This window comes from Pygoscelis adeliae, unplaced genomic scaffold, assembly GCF_000699105.1.
Source record: "Pygoscelis adeliae isolate BGI_AS28 unplaced genomic scaffold, ASM69910v1 Scaffold46, whole genome shotgun sequence".
Classification (NCBI taxonomy): Eukaryota; Metazoa; Chordata; class Aves; order Sphenisciformes; family Spheniscidae; genus Pygoscelis; species Pygoscelis adeliae.
The window spans coordinates 974,771-994,808 of record NW_008824931.1 but is presented as its reverse complement, the minus strand read 5'-3'; the positions used below and the strand labels follow the sequence as shown (position 1 = coordinate 994,808).

General features: G+C 43.7%; 1 protein-coding gene across 1 annotated transcript in view; it reads left to right on the top strand.

Moving 5' to 3' along the window:
- MEIS1 (Meis homeobox 1) overlaps nucleotides 1-20,038 on the top strand; it is a 105,486-nt gene that overhangs the window by 15,286 nt on the left and 70,162 nt on the right. The window contains exon 5 of the mRNA XM_009325015.1: nucleotides 7,872-7,983. Within this exon, the coding sequence (XP_009323290.1) occupies nucleotides 7,872-7,983 (112 nt within the window). The remainder of the gene's footprint in view (nucleotides 1-7,871; nucleotides 7,984-20,038) is intronic.

The following is a 20,038-nucleotide window of genomic DNA, read 5'->3' as shown; positions in this document are numbered from 1 at the left end:
AGGCCTTGCACACCAGCCTTCAGGAGGTAGCGGTGTTGTTTCGGGCTGACTTTGTGCGTGTTTCTGAACGATACTAGACTTAAAAAAATCTACATGGAGCAGTGATTTTATCTACCCTGACCGAGAAGCTGTGTTTCCTTGTGTTGAGAAAGGGACGGGGATTAATGCTATCTAGCGATACGGCTCTTATCAAAGTGAGGAGACAGGTTTACAATGCGGGGTTGCTCTAAATAGAAAGTACTAGTCAATGTTTGTTAGTGTGGGAGACCAAAACCCTGCATTACCATCAGCTGGCTCAGTTAACCTAGCTGGGCAGGCAGTGTTTACTGTTGAGCTGAGATAAAAAAAATGAGGAATGGAGTAAGGTCAATCAAATGTAAGGCATGCTGTGATTAAGACCGTTGCTGCTCAGGCTTCATGGGTGTCCATCACGGCTACCACGTGCAGTAACCACCGATGCAAGAAGTAAAACTTAAGATCTAAACCTTCTGCTGCCCAAAAGAAGTTTGCTTTTGTTACTGCCAGAGGTGTTTTTGGGTGGCTCCGGAGTCCTTTCTCAGAGAGAAAGTCCAGATGCCCACGCTCTGTCCCACAGAGGGACTTCGGAGATTGTTCTCCAAGCGCAGCAGGTTTGATTTCAGCACGTGCAGAAGGTGATGGGACTGTGCTTCCAGCAGAACGCAGCCCAGCCTGGGGGGGGGTGTCTCTGCATAGCTGTAAACACCACCCCCTCCCGTGTACACACACACACAAACAAGTGTTGTTTTGTTTTGTTTTGTTTTTTAAAGTCTTGCCCCTGCAGAACTGACGGGGCTTTGGTGCCTCCTGGAAGAGCTGTGGTTTTTCCCCTTCCTTTTTGTCTTTATGTCCCACCCAGTCTGATGGTCTCCATTTCATTCTCCTTTATTTTTTCTGGTTTATGCTTGCTGCTTCTAATTATTCTTTTTCCTTTGGAAAGCACTATCACCCTGTCCTTTTGCAGTCGGGTTTTCTTTTCCATTCAGCCTGTTTAGGACTCGTGGGCCCATTCCTCTCCTTTCCCTGCCATACCCTCTTCTCCTCCGTGCTCTGAGGGTACGAGGTGGATCGGAAAGCTCTGCTGTGTTAGAGATACCTATGTGGGTACACAGCCAGTGTTGTGCTCCTTCTCTGAACCTGGGTAGTTTCAGCAATGAATCGCGATAGCAGGGCTAATGGAGAGAGCTAGCGTTGTTTGGTGGATGTTGGTTTGATCATCTTTGCACTATGCAATGTTAGTTGTGCCTCTGGTCCCTTCAGGTGAAATCCTGGCCTTGTGAAAATCAGTAGCAAAAGTCGTGTTTATTTCCAGTTTTCCATCCTCTGTGGTATTCGCATTGATACCCGCTCTCATTTCCTTTTATCTGTTGGTCTCGGAAACCGTCCTATGTTGCATGCATAAAGTCAGCTTACATCTTATTTTTCTTATGCGGCTGCAAAGAGTCAGAGAAGAGTCTTACCCTCATTTGAAATAAGGAGAAACTAAAGATAGAAAGCTTACGACTTTTCTGAGGCTAGGAAGGGAATCCAGGTCAGAGCCGAGACTTCCACACAGAATTTCTTCTGCTTTTTAGTTCGACGGGCACTGCCGCCTCTAATGCTGCAAAGGTTTCCATCTGTGCAAGAGTCGCCCTTGCTGTGCTGCTTAGTTGCAGGCGGAGTTATCGCCTGTCTGTCATTTCTGTGACCTTATTTCTGTAGACTTGGAGCACCTCTTTTCCATCCGAACCTGATGTTTGTGCCTTTGTTGTTGTTCTATTAAAAATAATCCGCCTCTGAATCAAAGTTGCATGAAGCAGACTATGGGAGAGTTATCGGCACTAAAAAGCATCTATTCTGCAGCATTTTGAGGTTCCTGCACGTATCATTTATTCTGACGCCCTTGGTTTTGGTTGTCACGCGCATGATGTCCCCACGTGGCTTTGGCAGGCTGGGAGGTAGGATTGCTGGCTGCCGGCTGGCAGCCTTGGTTCATCCCACAAGGAGATGTTCAGATGGCAAAGCCATGAGTGGGTCCTCTCAGAAAATCAAGGTAGTCATGACCGTGGATTTCATGGTCCCCGAAAGTCCGCACTCGACCGAGATTGCAATGAACAATGTATGTGTGTGGAACCTAGGAAATACACGGCAATATATTTTTAACATTATTGAAGTATATTTTTAGACCTGCTTACCAATTTGTATTTGTCAAGGTTTTCTTCCCAATTAAGAGAGAATTCAAAAACTTTCTTTTATGCTGGATGGGAAGCAGCCTACCTGAGGATTATTACTAGCCATGCCCTCCAGAAGTGAAGTGGGATAAGGCTTGTCGATTGCAAAGACCAGGTCGGTCTGTCATGTAGCTCTAGCTTCAGCATCGGTGCTATGGATTATACACTTAAGGTATTGAGCAGTTTTTGCTCAATGTTTTGCCCAAGCGAGGTTGGGGACATCAGTATAGCCGACAATCAGAAGGATAAACTGTGCAAAAAGTAAATCCTTGCTAAATAGATGGGTTAAGTTTGTAGGAGGCGGATGTGATGACTTTATGAAGCAGTCCTCTTTTCGCTTCGACTTCTTGCCTGTAGTGAGCACAAGTATTTCCTAACGTGGTGGGTCACTACCCTCAAGAAGATTGGGGGAAGGTTTTTAAAAGGGAAGAGTTAAGAAAAATCTGAAGAACATTTCAAACATAACGCATTACTTTTTTTCTAATGAATAAGTATTTAATTTAGGAAAAGAAAATAAGATAAAACTTCAGAAGGAAAACAATAAGCCCAAATTATGTTGACAAATTGCTGGCAGCAGCTCAGTTCCTCCAGGGTGAGGGGATGAATGATGATACCTGCAGCCAATTCTCTCGTAGCCTGGAGGAGCGGAGGTTCATCCAACAGCTAAAGGAATTAGCAGTTCCTGGTCTCCAGTTGTTACACAAACACAAATGAGCCCACAAGAGGGCTGTGCTCGCAAAACTTTTGAGAAGATGATAGTATCAAAAGATGCCGAGTACAATTTTTATCAGCTGTAATAGAAAGCGATTTCTTTTATTTATGTGCTTATGGTCAAGCCTTTCGTTCCTTGGCCAGGACCTCTTTTTTTTCCCCTTTCACATGCTTGGTGCTCAAAAAAAATCTATTTTATTCTTTAATATAAGCAGAAAGCAATGGTTTCCCCCACTGCGTATTAGTGTTAACTTGACTCAAAGCCCAGCTGTTGTTGGATTGCAGTAATAAGTGTATGTAATGTTATTTATATTGACTCTCCAATTTAGCCATTAACCAAATAATTTTGTCTGTAGCTTTTTTGTTTATTAAGGCTTGATGTTCACTGTGAACACAAGTCAATAACTGCTTCGGAGGCCTCATCAAATGCGGTCCTCCCTTTGATGGGGCCGTTGCACTGGTACCTGCTGGGGCTAGTGCTTTTCAGCCCAGCACATCCCCCAAATGGATGAAGCACCTGGTAATGGTCATGGGAGGCAACTGGTGCTTCTGGGGTCGTTTAAATACACAAACATTTTTTTTGCTTCCTTTCCTTCTCCTTTTCCTTCTTTTTCTTCTCTCCCCCCCCCCCCCCCCCCCCCCCCCTCGAGTACTCAAAAAACTTCAGAATCAAAACAAAAGTCAGGAAATGTATTTCAAATGCCATGGGATAAGATAAAACATCCCTTGTAGAAGGTCTTTTGCCCTTAAAGTGGTGCAGCATTAGGGCACCTGAATCCTCTTTTATTTTAAATCAGTCATGCGACCATGACTCGAATCCGTCACTAGCCGGACCATGGTTTTGGCACTAGAAACTGTTGACCAACGAGAAAGGCAGTGGTGCAAAACCAGTTTAAATCATGGGAACTTACAGCCCAGCCTTGAAATCCCGAAATGATTTTGCTAGTGTATTCTCGATTTTGCTCGCGTATTCCTGATTTTGCAAGGATTTGGGCTGAAAGTTTCAGTTGAATGTTGGGGCAGGGGTGAGCTTGGAGGAGAAAGATAAAAGCTACTAAAAAAAGGATTATCAGCGAGTCTCAGTCCATGCTGCAGTGTCCGTTCTCAGCTCAATGGTGACTAATGTATAAGCCCAAGTCATAATGGGCCATTATCCTTATTTATACACTATTGTCACGACCACGTGGCTGAGACCCTCCTCTGGAATGAGCCAGCCTATGTAATGGAGTGATTAATTTATATTACTTTGCACTTCTCTAAAGTCTCCCTTTGGAAGAACTCAACATGTTTTACAGTCGCTAATTAATTTAATCCCCCAACAATATCCGCGCTGTAGATAAGTGCAGCCCTCTTCTTTTTTTTTTTTTTTTTTTCTCTTTTGGGTTTTTTTTTGTTGTTCCCCCAGTAGAAACTGAGGCACAGAGATCCCATGGCTCATCCCAAGTTATTTGGCTCTGGGCGAGCTCGTGTCTCAGGCTTTAACCTGGGAGCCAGGCGGCTTTTCCAAGGGGCATTGCTCACTTCCAGAAATGAGGAGCAAGTCTTCTTGTTTCTCTCCGTGCGCCCACGATTAGCGGGAACGCAGGATTTCCGTGTAGAAGGTGACGTGGAATTCATTCCTGTTTACGGCAGCCTTTGTACAGTAAATTTAAAAAAAACACTATCATCGCTAAGGAGCCTCGTCAAGTGATAAACCGCAACTTCTTGGAGAAGGGAAATAAATAAGTGAGGCATTTCTATTTCTGTGTAGGAATAGATTGTCATGACTACTGTCAAGAGTTTTCTCTGTAACTAGTGCTGGAAATATTTCTGCGAAAGAGGGAGGTGGTTCATAGTGTGAAAAATAATAATATTTGGCATGTCCCTGTCAGAAACAATTTAGTGTAAAAGTGCTCGGAGGATCGCGAGTTTGCAAGTTGGTTTAGAGACTTTGTTGTCTTAAAAGTTCCTTGGAAGATTAGAAAAAAAAGGGTGAGATTAATGTTGTACTTGGCTCCCTGCTTTTGTGGACGGGGGAACTTTGCTGAAATAGTCAGGAGAAGAAAAATTACACTTGGTTTTGTGCTTTGGATCTATCTTCCCTCGGTGGAGAGAGATGTTTTTGGAACCGGGGCTGAGTAGCGTCTGCTTAAAAAATAATGCGGCTTTCAACGTGGTTATCTCTGAAGAATTTGCATACGAACTTTGATAGCTAATCTTTCATCATGTTTAATAAACTGACTAAAGATGTAATTCCTAGTCTCTTAAGACTTGAGATGCTTAGTTAAATACAAATACTTTTGAAATGCTAATAGACGGAGGCAGCCAGGAAAAAAAAAGTTAGCAGTATCCCGAGCAGATTCGTTTTTAACAGGCCATAAAAATAATAGCTTAATAAAAGTGAGATTAGGTGGAAAATACTAACTCCTGCTTCTGAATACAGAAATGTAAACATCTAGGATGCACAAAATTTTGATAAACTGAGGTGGAATCCAACATTTCTTGCATGAGTGCCTGTATAATGTGGCGATAGCTGTGAGAAAAGAGGAGCCCAGCATCTAAGACCCAACACAATGAAAATGCAATGAATCGGAATGCCTCACAGATCATAGCGGAATCAGACTTTCCAGCAAGGAAAATCTTTTCATGGTGAATTAAGTGGTGGAGGAAGAAAAATGGTGATGAAAAAAGGTAGGCACAGATCACAAACACTGGGCTCAGGGCTCGCCGCTGAAGATTTAAGAACCTTAGCTAAAGCTATGCAGAATAGAATGTGGAAAATTGAATTTACTAAACAATTAAGCATTGAATTAATCTACATCCCGCACAGTAGAAAAGTGGGGGAGGGAACCGAACAGAGCTGAATAAATCAGGGGAGCTCATTAAAAGATAGTGAATATATCAGGTCTGTTGTTGCATAAAGGAGGGCCGTTTCCTGCACAACACGGTATAATTCTTCAGTCCGGAGCCTCTTCTTTTCTGCTCCCCCCGCCGCCTCCCCGCCTTCGGAGTTGTATTCTTAATCAGATTAATAAACATTTCTGCTGAGGTTAGTGCGGCGCTCTATATTTTACCTTGTTATCTGCAGCTTTTCTATTAATTACAAGTCAGCTCACTAGTCAACAATAGTAGTGAGGGACAACATAAATAGAATGAGAGTGCCCTGGAGATGTCACTCGTAGGATCTGATGCATCCTGGAACTCCCACGGGTTCCTGCAACCTCCCACATGCCTTGCTGGTCTTTTGTTCAATTACAGTTAATGCAATAGTTTGCCATTTTCTCCTTCTAATTATATTTTCAAGTGGGATTTGTAGCTCATAGAAAAACATCCTTTTACATGTTGAGGCACCAGGGCTTTGTGCTTGGCATTGTCTGTCCCCTGGGTGCTGTACCATTCTTTCTGCAGAGCTCTGAATAAACAAGTCCCTCTTTTAAAGCTGCAGTTGTACAAACTGAAAATTTATGCATTAACTGTTTGCATTCTGAGCATGTGTTCCAGATTACCTCTTACAGCATTCTTTTGGTATGCTGGAGAATGCGTATTTGTTAAAAAAAAAAAGCATTTCTTTCACAGTTCACACATCATTCTTTCAATCACAGAATCACCAGATCAATTAGCACTTTTTATTTATTTTTTTTTTAAGGAATATGCATAATAATTGGTTTAAAATATTCACGTGGTATTTTCTGGGCCTCGCTTTCTTTAATTGTAATCATGTATCATGGCTGTAACCAGGGTTATAAAAAAATGGAAGAGAGATTTCTCGTTTCTGGAAAAAGTTGAGCTTTTCTAATCCTATTTATCTTCTGTCTCAGATTAGACTTTTTTGTCTTAATTTTCCTCCTCTGTGTGTGTGTGTGTGTGTGAAAAGTTCAGCTGGATCGCCTTAAATCTCATTTGGCTATGTGTGAATGCTGTATTAAATGGCTAGGTTTTAGCCTATTGGTAGATTTATTAAAAAGCTGGCAGTATCAGTCAACTTTAATAGTATACAGACTCGGCTCATATTGTGGTATGACTTATGTCTGTGCGTTGTAAACACAAGGGTTTTTTTTTCGGCAATAATTTCCAGTGGGCAATATTGCTTCATGGTAAAGAAGAAACTGTTCAATTATGCAGAGAAGGCCGTGCAGGATGACCAGCGAGTCTCTGTGATGTTTTTTAAAAGCTAGTACTAAAAGCTAATTAAAATCTTCTCTGGTGATAAAGGGAGACTTGGGAGGAGTGTTGCCACGATTGTTTTCCCTAAGAATTTAATTTACAGCCAATTTTTCCTATCTGAATGTTACTTTCAAATGCACCCAGTGATAAGAAGCAACATCTGTTTTCTGTTCAATAGTACAAGGAGGCTCTGCATGGGGCTGAGTGTACACAGCCTATGTGAAGCCATTGTTATTCTCATTTCTTTTTTGTCCCCATGCCTGGTCCATTTGCCATATACCATCCGGCAAACAGCTGACACATCCCTGCTATTATGGACCCCGGCCTAATTGCCAGCAAAGTCTTTAAGCTCTTCCACGTTGGCCTCGTACGAGGAATGGGAGGCCTATATAAACGGCGCTGCTCTCGACCACCGCTCTCATTTTGCCTTTGCGGAGTTAGCAGGCGGTTGCGCCAGAGGGTTTGTGGATGCTAAAAATATAGTTGGAGCCCGGTGCCAGCGATTCGCTCTCTGGCTCTCCCCCTGCTCCCCCTGCCTTGCTGGGAATGTTTCTGTTTTCTATGGTAATAAAGCATGGGATTATTTAGATGGTAAACATATTGCAGAGTACATTATTTTCGCTGGGGAGCGGTGATCCGGCTATCTGGAAAGAAAGGCATAATTTGGGGGATGTGTTCGCCAGCCTTTTCCTGCGGGTCTGGGCACGGGTACCGCTCTCCCGGGAGCACGCGAACCGGGCGCTTCTTCCCCATCTCAGGTTTTAACTTCTTATTTTTTTGGCCCCGCAGCCCTCCTGGAACAGAGACCACGATGACACGGCGTCGACGCGCTCCGGGGGAACCCCCGGGCCCTCCAGCGGGGGACACACATCGCACAGCGGGGACAACAGCAGTGAGCAAGGTAGGAACGGAGCCCTTGTGCTTTCTTAGCTGGCGAGCGGTCACCGATGCGCTCGGGGACCGGTTACGCTCTTTCCGATGTTGAGATGTGCTCAGGTACTAGGGGGTTTGTGCTGAGAAAGGTCTATCTTCCTTTTTTTTGACACTTTTTTTCCCATCTCCTCCTAGTAAAAGGATTGGCATCTTTATTTCTTCGACCCTGCCAGCAGGCACATGTTAGAGCAACATATGTACCAAATTTGCAGTATGCTTAATAAAAATAAGCAATGAGAAGGTTTTTTTTTTCCTTCATTCAAATGGGTTAAAAGATGAAATCTTCAAAAGCAAATGTAATTAAGATCTCAGAAATGCATGCTAATATTTCAAAGATGTCATCGAAACTTCGCTGCGTATAAAGATGAGATGTTAGCTGGCCCATTTTACAAAATCCTGAGCAGTGCTTTTATTTACTTTTTTTACTCAATTCCAATTTACTTGAATGCAAAAATGTTTTGTTTGAGTGCCAAGGCAAACAGAGTAACTGATTTAGCAGGATGAGTATGAAACGAGCTTGGTGCAATTGAAGTGGGACATGCTACAAATAATTAGTGCTGTTTCAGAAGCTCCAAAATCTAAAAAACTGAAGTTTCTGGGTTTTCCTGAGAAGCTGTTTAAATGCTTCATACTTTTTCTGAAGAGACCAACTGCAGTGGATTTAGTGTTAATTTAATGCAATTAAAATTTAAAAAGAGTCCTTAATCTGAATATAAAAGGGAGTGCTTTATTGAAGTTGACTCTGAACTCACAATAGGTATATACTTTTAAATCTGGTTTTATGATCATGTTTCATTCAAGTGCTGTTAGACAACAAAGGAATTGTGTTTCCAAAAAAAGTTTGAGCAGCACTGATTAGCATTGCAAAGTCTGCGTTTAACAAGATTAGTTTTTAAACTAAACCAGTTTATTTTTATTTTTTATACACATGGACCTAACGTACATGGTGAATAACATCTCTTTATAGAATTTTAAGTATTTGAGACACTTTATTGTTTAAAGAAAAGTTGCTGACTTCATCGCAAGTATAGCCTAGTAAAAACGGGGCCTGGAATAGTAAACTGTTGCAGAGCTGAGGCAGAAACTGGTAACCTTCTGACCTCTGACTTTTACTGGAAAATGATATGCAACATAAATTCAGGGGGCCTTTTTTCTTTCAAGTATGTATACATATATATTCTAGTGGTGCTGTTCACAATGCTATAGTTGAAGTGGTGTCAATACGTTCATTAGAGCCCCTTGCTTTCGGAGCAAACTTTAAATCCCTGGGTTTTTTAAGGGTGAAAAAGCTGCTGCAAAAATAGGCTTTGAACTAAAACATGGTGTTTGGAGGGGGTTTTTATACTCGGATAGGGCTGTTCTCTTGTTAGACAGATGTGCACGTGTTTATGCGTATATGTGCGTGGACAAAACATCTGCGGGGAGGCTTGCCAGCATGCTCCTAAACCTCTTGGGCACTTTGGAAATCGAGCTTCTCAGTTCCTTGTGTACTTTTTAAGATTTTTCAGGCTTCATTTTCTCCTAAATGTGGCATTTTATTAGTCCGGAGTGCCAGCCGTATCTAATGTTTCATCATCGCCATCCTGGTCGGCTCCTAGCAAGGTGCATGCTATAGCCTCGGTCAGGAGGCGTTTTCTGAAGTGACTTCAGAGATTGAGTCCTATTAAATATCGACAGAAAGACTTGTCAGCAGTGCTTTAGCTGGTTCTGAAACTTTTGCCCAAATTCTAGAGTAAGGTTTATTGAGGCTGGAATTGCTGCCAGGACCTGATAGACGGATTTTGTGAAGAAGGCTCGTTGCATTAAAACTTTAGGAAAGAGCAAAAAAGCGGGAATTTGCTAACTGGAGCTCTTGGGTCAAGTTTGGGAAAGGAGTTTTGGAAAGGAGACGCTGTCCAGAGGGTCTCCGTTACCGAGACTTGCCTTCAGGCCACTTGCCACCTATGGAAGTGGTGGGTTTTTTGAGGAATGGGGCTGCGGGAAGGGTAGCGGTGGTCTCGCTGAGCCTTGCTTTACGTTTTGTTTGCTCGAAGCCCTCTGAAGGCTGCGATTATGGGGGAATCTCAGTTGCTTAAGCACAGCCACACCTGCATATACACCTTGTGTAAAAAAAAAGCATGGTTTTAGCCTTCCCGCGGGGGGAAGAAGTCAAAAAACATGATCCTGAATGACCAAAAGGGAAGAGGAAAAAAAAAAAAGATAGCAAATACCCTGCCTCTCCCCAACTACATTTAAGTTCAAAATGCCGTGATTTGGAGGCTTCTCTTCTGTGGCCTGATGTGAGGAGCGGCAACGCTGTGGTCAAACTCACGGTTTCGCCTCTGCCGGATGCTTTTCTTGGCAGCAGAAGCAGCCAGCATGGCACTGCCGCAGCAGCCGGGCGCTGTGGAGGGGTGGCAGCGAAAGGCTGGGGACCCGCATGTTCACGCTTGCGAGCACAGGAGCTGACTCGAGATGCACGCGTTGCGTGGCATATATTCAGTATGTTATGGGCTTCCCTATTTTTAGGAGTTCGTAAAAGTTCCTTTTTTTTTGTTCCATCTGTCAAAAGCGCGTTTGCCATTTAAAAAAACAAAGCTAATCACCAGAAATATAACCCTCTAAAACTGTCTATTTTTAGGTTGTTCCCACAACCTACTTCTCCTGTCGGGGTAGGTAAAAGCACCTTCTGGGACGGGTTTCCAACCTGGCTGAAGGTATCACAAGGATGTGAGTGCGAGCTTTGCATTTTCAGAGAGGCACACAGAGTGGAAAGCTTAAGCCCCTTAGCAAGAGTTTTCTCCCTTAGTCCTTAACCCAGACTACGTTAAGGCCTATTTTTGGACTTTTTGGAAATTTTTCTTCTTTACCCGATTCCTCACTGCCTTTAATCCCCGCAAAGTGCATTTTTAACCTATTTATGTCCCTATGCACAACACACATCGAACGATTACCTTTGAAAACAGGAGAGATGCTCTTCCCTCTAAACATTTTAAAGTCTTTTTTAACATGTAAATTTATTTACTTAGTAAATAGTAATGACTCCCAGCTGCTTCGATCTATTGTAGAAATCCATATTTAGCTGCTAGGGAGCTGTTCTGGGGTCTCGTGCCGCTGAACAGCAGGATATGTTATTGCATAGCACGTTGACACAACCTCTTATAAAGGCCCGGTATTGTGTCATCATAGGGGATAGTTATAGTACAGGAATGCAGAATAATATTATGAAAAAGTTTCGTGGGCTGTTTTCCCATTGCTCTGAACTTATCGTGAAGGGCCTTTGGAGGTCTGTCTCCAAATGGTGCAAAGAGATCTGAATTTACACAGTGGAGAAATAACTTGCTAAATTGTATTAAAAAAAAGAGAAGCAAGTTCTTAGGTACAGGCGGGTGATGCTGAGCTCACAGCAACACTATTTTATCTTACTGCATATTCTAACTTCAAAAGATTCCTCTTTGGGGTATTAACAGATCTATTTTGTTTGTTTTTCAAATAGTCAGGCCAGGAGGATGCTGAACAAAGCCCTGGTACAGTCACTGTTAATCCAGAGTGGGGCTCTTTAGCTCCCATGTTTAGCTCTCCTACACGGCTTAAAAGAAAAAGAAAATAAATCCATCAGTGTCTCCTATTTGTGCATATTGTTTCTTTCCCTTTTTTTTGTGTGCAAGCCTCGGCCTGGGTTCAAAACATTTTTTTAACCTCCAAATAATTGTTGCTTTTTCAAGCCGGGAGTATAAAGCGGCGATATTTCTTTATAAAAATGTATCAATGGCTGCAATGTTGGGGTTTTTTTTTCAGGCTTTTGTAGGAGTTCGGGCAACCTATAGGCAAAAAGGCAATCGCGTTTATTATTGCCGGGAATCTCAAGGCGGTTGTTTGGAGGCTGCGAAGGCAGGCGGCAGAGCCGGGCGGAGGGGGAGAGAAGGGCCACATTATGTTCCAGATGACTGAGCAAGGATTTATATACCAGCTTGCCTTTTTTTTTCTTTTTTTTTTTTTTTTTTTTAACATGGGAGAAGAAAAGTAATAAGAGCGGGGAGGCAAGGCATTTGAAGCGGTCAGATGGCTGATGACTAATGGGATAGGTGGGCAGGAGCCCGCGGATTGGGTGTCTTAATGAGCACATTTCGCACCGAGTTTGGGCTGCAGTTCCCCTTCACCTTTGCCCTTTATTGACCGAACTGACACTTCATTTTTCACATACTTCCAATTATGGCTGAGCTTAAGTGTTGCCCTGCCTCCTTTCTTTCTTGCCTATGGACGGCTCGAGAGTGGCTGAGGCCACAGAAGATATTTTAATTTGAAAAACTACCATAGCAAGGCAGGTTTAGGGTGTAACCTGAAACTGCTGTCACTTTGCAGTTTCCCCAATGAAAACAAAAGTTTTAATGTTTTTTGTTTAGCGCTTTTTTCCCCCGCTTCTCCGTGGTGAGGTGGGGGATTGCTTTGGGGGCGGTTGGGTTGGCGAGGAGTGTTTTCCTTGGGGTAAATCCTTTTCGGCGGTACTGGTGCTGTGGGTAAGAGTCACCCAAGTAAAGAGGTAAACCCAAGTGAAAAGCGGTGCCGTGCTTCAACGATGGCTCCTTGTTCCCACTCAACGCGGTGTCTTCTCAAGAGGCTTCTTGTGGTGCGATGCCTTACTATGTACTTTGCCTAGCGCTCTCCTTAAGGAAAAGCAAAGCATAATTGTGCCTGCACTTCTCGAGCCTTAGACCAGTGGGGATTTGTTGTTTTGGTAATGTTTAATGCATGAATGCGGATTTGAGCGTGGCCTGGCTGTGAGGCTTTGAGAAGTGGCTGAAGATGATGCTGGGAGAGGCAGGTATGATGAAGGGACGGACAGATCTCCAGTCCGCGACCACCCCTTTGCTAGACCGGGAGAGCCGTGATATATGTCCCACAGCCCAAGCCTGTGTGCATTTCCACATTGGCTTTTACACGCAAAATCCTTCCAGGGCGGAAATGTCTGTTTGCTTTTGCAGGGCTTTGGGGGTTTCGGAGCATGCGGTTTTCCTACCGAATGTGAATTCTGTCGGAAATAGTCGGAATAAGTTGCGCTCGCATGGGGTGGGTGGGTTTAAGAACAAAATAGCTGCTGTTAGACCTTAACTTCCCAGCAGCGCCGCTGGATTTTGCAGCGTGGCTTTCACTACCGGCTCCGTCACGTGAAGTTTGGGTGAGTAATGAGCGGGCACGTCACCTGCGTGCCAGTAGTGATTGCTTTGCATTTAAATACGCGGCGGGTATATCGACAATTATTTACATCCAAACAGAGGCCCCTAAACCACAGAACCATTTATCTCAAAAAAAAAAAAAAAAAAAAAAAGTATGAAGTATTACCTACTTTATTATGTAGCCCTCTGGCATAGTAATGGCATGGCATATTTTTACTATAATATGGTAATAAAAGAATATGTAAAAGGCAGACAAAGGTTCTGTCTTTTCACTAAGGTGACCCCTGTTACCAAGTAACTGCTTTACTTATGAGCTTATTAAAAACTCAAAAAAATGAGCTTTTCATACTTCACAGGCATTGATGTGAAAATGAGCTGTCCTGCGAGTAGTTTTCTTGATCATTTTTAGAACAATTGATTAGCCAAAGAGCCGCTGTCATTAGTTGACATTGACTGATAGCAATTTGTCACAAGCTCCGAAGGTCAGCCAGGCAGTGGAAGCTTCGGCTTGTCTTTGATTGACCTTTTCTGATGCCATTACCATGCGATCGGTTAGACTGGATGTGACCCTGGATTGGAAAAGACAGGGCATTAGTCAACAGGGGCTGCTCCCAGTATTTTTTCTGGTGCTTTATGTATTGTGAATCCCGAATTAAGCGTAATAGGCTTGTTTGGAAAAGGAGCTGTGTCAGTTTTCTTGCCGAGGCTCTGCCATCCCCTTCTCTTTTCTTGCTTTTCCATCAAGTAGGCAGCGCTCGGTTTGCTTTACATCAGCGTGAGCACCTGTGCCTCTTCCTTTGATGCGAGATACGAGATTTAAAACAACCTCATATCAGTTTGAAACTCTTCGTGTAGGTGCATATTCTTCAGCAGCACCAGCATTAATTATTTTTATCTCCCCAGAATCATGTTTTATTTTTTAACAGTGATTGAGTAGTTGAGGATTATGCTCATAACAACACGATGTCAATTTATCATTCTGCTCCAAAGCCGGAGGGCGTGAAACTGTTTTTTTCCTCCTTCTGGTTTGGGGTTGGTTTTTCTGTTGGTTTTTTTTGGTCTCATCAGCCTGATTCAGCTGTTAAAGTTAGATTTCGGCAGCGTCAAGCCTCCCTGCCTTAGCTAGGCAGGGTTACACTTCCAGTACGGTGCATGGAGAGGGTCCTCGCTTGGAAGCGGGTGTCTGCTGTGATTCAAGCATCAACCTACTCCCAGTGTCAGGATTTATTTTAATCGTTCTCATTAGCTCCAAACGTCTGTTATTACCAGGCGTTTTTCCTTTTGATTTGGCAAAGGTAACTTAAATACTTATAAATGTTGCTTGTTTTGCCTAAATTGTGGGTAACACAGTCGTAAATGAATTCTTTTCCTTGTAAAAAACCTTCCTTCCGCCCATTTGCCTTTCAGGGGAAACTTGGATTTCTCCATCTAAGTACCAACTTGTTTTTCAGGTCAGCCCCCAGAGATAATAAGCAGTTCAAAACCAGCACAACCATTTCAGCACGATTTAATGCAACTTTCAGTCTTTGTTTAGGAAAAGCTTCCAGCCAGGAGGGGAGCAGAGAGGCGATCACATCAGGAGGCAGATCCCTCAGGCTGAAGCTATTGCCATAGTTGGCAGAGCAAAAGGAGGGAAAAAGACTTGGGGGACTTCTTACCTTTAAAGTGGCTATGGAAATACAAATATTCCCAACTTCTCGGCCCATCTGTAATCAAGCAGCAAAATACATGTGCTGGAGTCCTTTTTTTTTTTTTTCTTCCTTCTTCTTTTTCTTGGCAAGTTTTTCTAAACTTAGAAGCATCTAGCCCATTAAACATTTGTGTGGCTGTGCGCAAGTCTATGTATACATAGACGTGTATGTAAGAACATGGCCCTGACCCTGAACTGAGCATCCCATCAGCAGTTCAGGGCTTTTGCAGGCCCCAAAGCGTGTCCGCACGGCCCCGGGTGTGTTACTGAGGACAAGATCTTGAAAATGCTGAGCAGGGAACAGCAGTGGAAAATACCACATTGCTAAATCACATCTTGGGTTATTACCTAAAAACTCAGGTGTAGGACTGAAGGGCATCTTGATTTCCTCCTTGGGTGGAGCAGAGAGGTTTGGTTGCAAGTAGTTGTAGAAATAGGTTTGAAGTTTTCAGTGTCCAAGATACCCCTTTTTAGCAGTACCTGAGTCTTCTGTTTTGAAGATCACTGATTTGATTTGATTTAGAAAAATTGTTGCTTTATTCTGGTGGGGTTTTTTTTTCCCCCCTACGCATCCCAGGTGTGCTCCTTTAGGTTGCGGTGGCTCATTGAAGCCAATGAACTTCCTATATGGCCTGTATCCTTTCCATCTTGAAGGCACCGGCCCGATCCCCATTTGCCTCTCCAGGTCTTGGTGGCTTCAGCTAAGTCTTTTGCTATCTGACGCAGGCAGAGCGTGACATTCAGGTGTGCGTCGTTGACCTTTTTGAATTGGAGGTTAAAGAAGCAAAGTTCTGTTCGTGAGATGGCCTCCACTTTTGAGAAACATTTTATCGCAATGAGTGTAAACCTGTAAGCACGCATTGTTTCTGGATTAGTGATGCAACAGGGTGTGCCATCGGGCTGCTTGGCGTAAACCTTTTTCCTACCTCTCACGTGAAATGCTGGGAGGGGCAGGGGGGAAAAGATTACTAAGGTTGGAGGAAAAGTCTTTAAAAAAATGAGTTGTCTATGGAGAAAGCGGGTGCTTGTCCCATAATGCAAGGACTAAGGGTGGGTGTTCACCACGTCTCACAGCACAGGAGCTTTCTAGAGCGTTAGCAGGTTTAAAACAAACAAAAATGTTTTACATGTTGGGTTAAATTTATTGCTACAGTGTGCTGTGGAGGTCAGCAGGGGACAAAAAGAGATTAGACCAATTAGTGGAAAAATAGGTCCTTCTGTAGCTATTAAAAACCTTGGTCCAGATGCAACTGCTGGCTCAGGAAGCTGCCCAAGTGCTGATTGTCAGAGCCATGGCACAGCCGCTTCTGTGTAACCCCCCTTTCTATACGAGTTTCCAAAACATCCATTATTGCTCCTGGGAGAGACCGACATGAGATCGAGCTACTTGGACAGATCTCCTCTGTTTTTTATGTTAAAATAATTCTTTTAATTCAATTCAGGAAGTAAGATACGGGATTTTTTTATTTACCCTATTTTTGATGGCTCTTGCTAATGCTGGCATGCTTTTGTTGGGAAGAAAGTAGACATAGTTTGTATTTTCTCGCCCTTATTACCCCAGTGGTGGGAATGGTTTGACGCTATTCATTCAAATTTGACAGGTGATTGCTCCTGTAAATGAATGCACTCAGATCATAATTGTTGCAACAGAATTGTTTGATTACCTGGCGGTAGCCTCTTTCTCTCTGATAGCTTTTGGATCACCTGTTTGCTGAGAGCATTTGACAGTCCTCATGTTTATTACCCAATTGAATGTCAGTAGCAATTGCAGCTAAAGATAAACGAAAATGCAAGTACTTGTTGACCTTGACTTTTTTGCACAAGATATTGGACTTGATGGCTCTATTGCTGTTGAACTGATAAGAGTTATAAACAGTAGTTGAAGGAAAATGTTTTATTCCCAGAGGAAAATACCACACTGCTGTGGGAAATGGCATCTGACTAGCGCTCTTTGCCAAATTTGCTTGGTTCACCTTCATTTAGGCTGTGGGAAAATAAAATACAAATTTCCCCTTTTATGACTTTAATATCTCTGCAAACATGGATTCCTGTGCTCTTTGTAAAGTTTTGTTGGCAGACTGTGCCAATAACATGCAGCGAGCACGAGACCTTGCCGTGTTTTATGATGTGCTATAATGAGGATTCTCAGTTCTTCCTCATTTTCGGGCTGATTTGATAATTACAGGGAGGGAGCAGAGCTTTTTTCTTCTATTCCATGGGAAGCTTAATATGCCTATAACCAGCGAAGATTGGGAAATGCGTGGCTGCGGGTGCGTGTTGCTGGAGCGGGGCCGTGCCGGTGGGAAGGTGGCCTGGGGACAAAGGCAAAGTTATTGCAGGGATGGAGGGACAATACTTTGGTAGGTCTTGCTTGCACCTGCTTTTTTGGGCAGGGTCCCAGGTGAGTTCCCTTGCAGTTTTTTGAGAGGAGGGGGCCAGCTCGGTGTCACCCATCCCAGCTGCACTCAGGGGACGGGAGGGATGAGCATCCTGCCCCAGCAGATCTTGCTGCTATAACCGTCCCTTAAATATATATATATATAAAATATATATGTTTCTTTTTCATTTCTAATCCTGCTCCAATATGAAACCTGAAGGGAAGACTTCAGTAGAAACAGGAACAGGCAATAGGCTTTGAGATCTTCTGGGATGAAAGTCATTGTATAAAAATAACACATAAAGAGCACAAAAGACCGTGGAATTATATTGTTTAAAACATAAGTCCTTCTTGTCTCGGCAACTGCTCTGATAAACTCCGTACAGTATTGTAGGAGCTTGTTAAAGCACTGAAATACAGGATTAAGCAGTGCTGTAACAGTTAGCAGACTAGTAATCTTATTGCATTGTATTTTTTTTTAGGTAAGATTAAGCAGGCATTACATTATATGTTTGTGGGCGAGGGTGCATTCTTTAAGGGATTAATTAATAGGATCAACGCTGTAAGATGCTGACATAATTTTTTCTAAGCACATTGATGCACACGGGCTTTTATTTTTTTATTTTTTTAATTTAAATTCATGAATGAGAGGGGGACCTTCTCTGGGTGATGGGGGCAGCCCCTGCGGCTTGTGGCGGAGCCACCTGTCACCATATAATTCATCAGGGACCGCTTCTTGCTGGCCTGGTGACCCAGTAGTCGGTGCCATGCGAAATACCAGAGGGAGAGGCCCGACGTCTCTTCTCCCCGAGCTGGTAGGGGATCGCAGGGCTGTGACTAAGCAAATGCCTGACGGTGCTCTGGCGGGTCTTTGAATGAGGGTGTCGTTGGTAAAACCTTCTAGCTCTGTGGCTTGTCTCTTTAGCCATAATGCCTTTGCATCTTGCCTTTGGCACGCTTGAGTTTTTGCTGGTAGAGCTTGGGAGGTGGGAAAGGACACGGGAGAACCTGGCCGGGCCCGTGACGTGCCGTGGGAGCAGTGTCACATCAGGGCAAGCACTATCTCCCCGGAGCCCTCTGCCACCCTCCGGCACTCTGTGGCTTGGGAACTTCCTCATCGCCAGGTGGTATCTCTGGCATTTAATAGCCATGGATGATATATATAGATATATGTTTCATTTTTTATTTTCTTCCTCATGAGCGTTGAAAATCTCACACAGAGTTTGAAGGCAGTTTTTTGTGGTTGCTCTTTGCAGAAGCACGATGTAGAAGTGTCAGAAAGAAGAACGATCGTATAAGTAAATAAAAACATAGCAGGGACAGCTTTTTCAACTTTGTTTTTCCATGACTGATCCGGTGCCACAGGAGAGCGATGGCCCTTGCAACCCTGATACTGTGTGTCGTCTCAGGGCTGTAAATTCACCTTTTGCAGAAGGGCAGGAGAAGACCTACTAGGAGGCACCGGTTACGTCCTCAGAAAAGACGTAAAGATAGTGGACGTAACCTAACTGATTCTTAAATCTGCCCCCAGCTCTCTGAATAGCAGTTAGTGTCACATGGATGCATGCTAAAAATATTCTGGAGTCTGTAGCGTCCCGACGGACTTCAGAAGAAGGCGTATCTTAGCTCTGTCTGGTCAGCAAGTGAAGGTCATGGAAGCAAGGCTTGGAGGGTGGAGAACCTTTTGTTGCTCTCATTGCCGTGCCAAGAGGATCTGCTCCCTCCCCGGCACAGCACTGAGGGAGAAGCCCCACCGTGGTGCTCCTGCCTGGGGCCCTGGGTTATAGCACATGCACGTCTGCATCGGCTGCCTTCGTAAAGCAGGGGAAAGAGATAATGCAGTCAGTATTAACCGAACTGCTTGAAGTGAAGTGTCATCTTTTAAAATTGTGTCTAAGTTTCTTTCAGGGCGCCGTAGCATCAGAGTGTAGCAGCCTCTTGCTAAAGAGTAGGGGATAAGATGCAGGTAAATTGCAGGGGGGGAGAAAGAGGCAACAAAGTGGGGTTGATACGTATGCTCATGCCGTACTCCTCCTCCCTTCCCCGCTTAGTAAAGCATCTCCTATTTATCCTCTCCTGTCCCTGGCTGTGGCAGTGAGGATGCCCTAGGAGAGGCTTTGGTGCAGGGTTCTGCCCATTTTCTTTTTTTCTGTACCTGTCTGGAATGACCCATGCGTGAGGCTGGCTGTGTAAAAGCAAGAATCGTGGTGATATTATTTCAGTATCAGACAGACTTGGTCCCGTGTTGTAGTTTTGTGATGGGCTGTAGGTAAAGCAGGGGGCTGTTTTGTCAGTTGGTGAGCAGACTGAGCCACAAAATCTTTGGATGTCAGTGTATAAATATTTATAGTTTGTGTGTGCGTTTGGTCATATACATGCTTGGATGTGACTTCCTCCCACTATTACACGTTTTTACTCTGTGAACCTGGCAAGAAAGGTGGTAAAACAACCACCCTTGTGTAGTACAGGGCTTTTTCAGGACTTTTTGTATTTCCTTTAGAAAGAGCGTTGTGCTAAGATCCCTGGCGTTACAGCTACCAGAAACAAATTAGCAAGCGGTGCTAACATTAGTGTCTCACCGCAGATTTAATCCAGCTAAAAAACCCCTGAGGTGGCCATAATTTATCAGGTTGAACAGCAGACCGGCAAGCAGAGAGGGCTGGCATAGCCACATCGTCAGGAAATGTAAAGTTGGTGACTTGGTTTAATTCAACCCCAGTAAAGTTGGTGACTTGGTTGAATTCAATCCCAACAAAATTGGTGACTTGGTTGAATGTAATCCCAATAAATTATCCAGCTAACA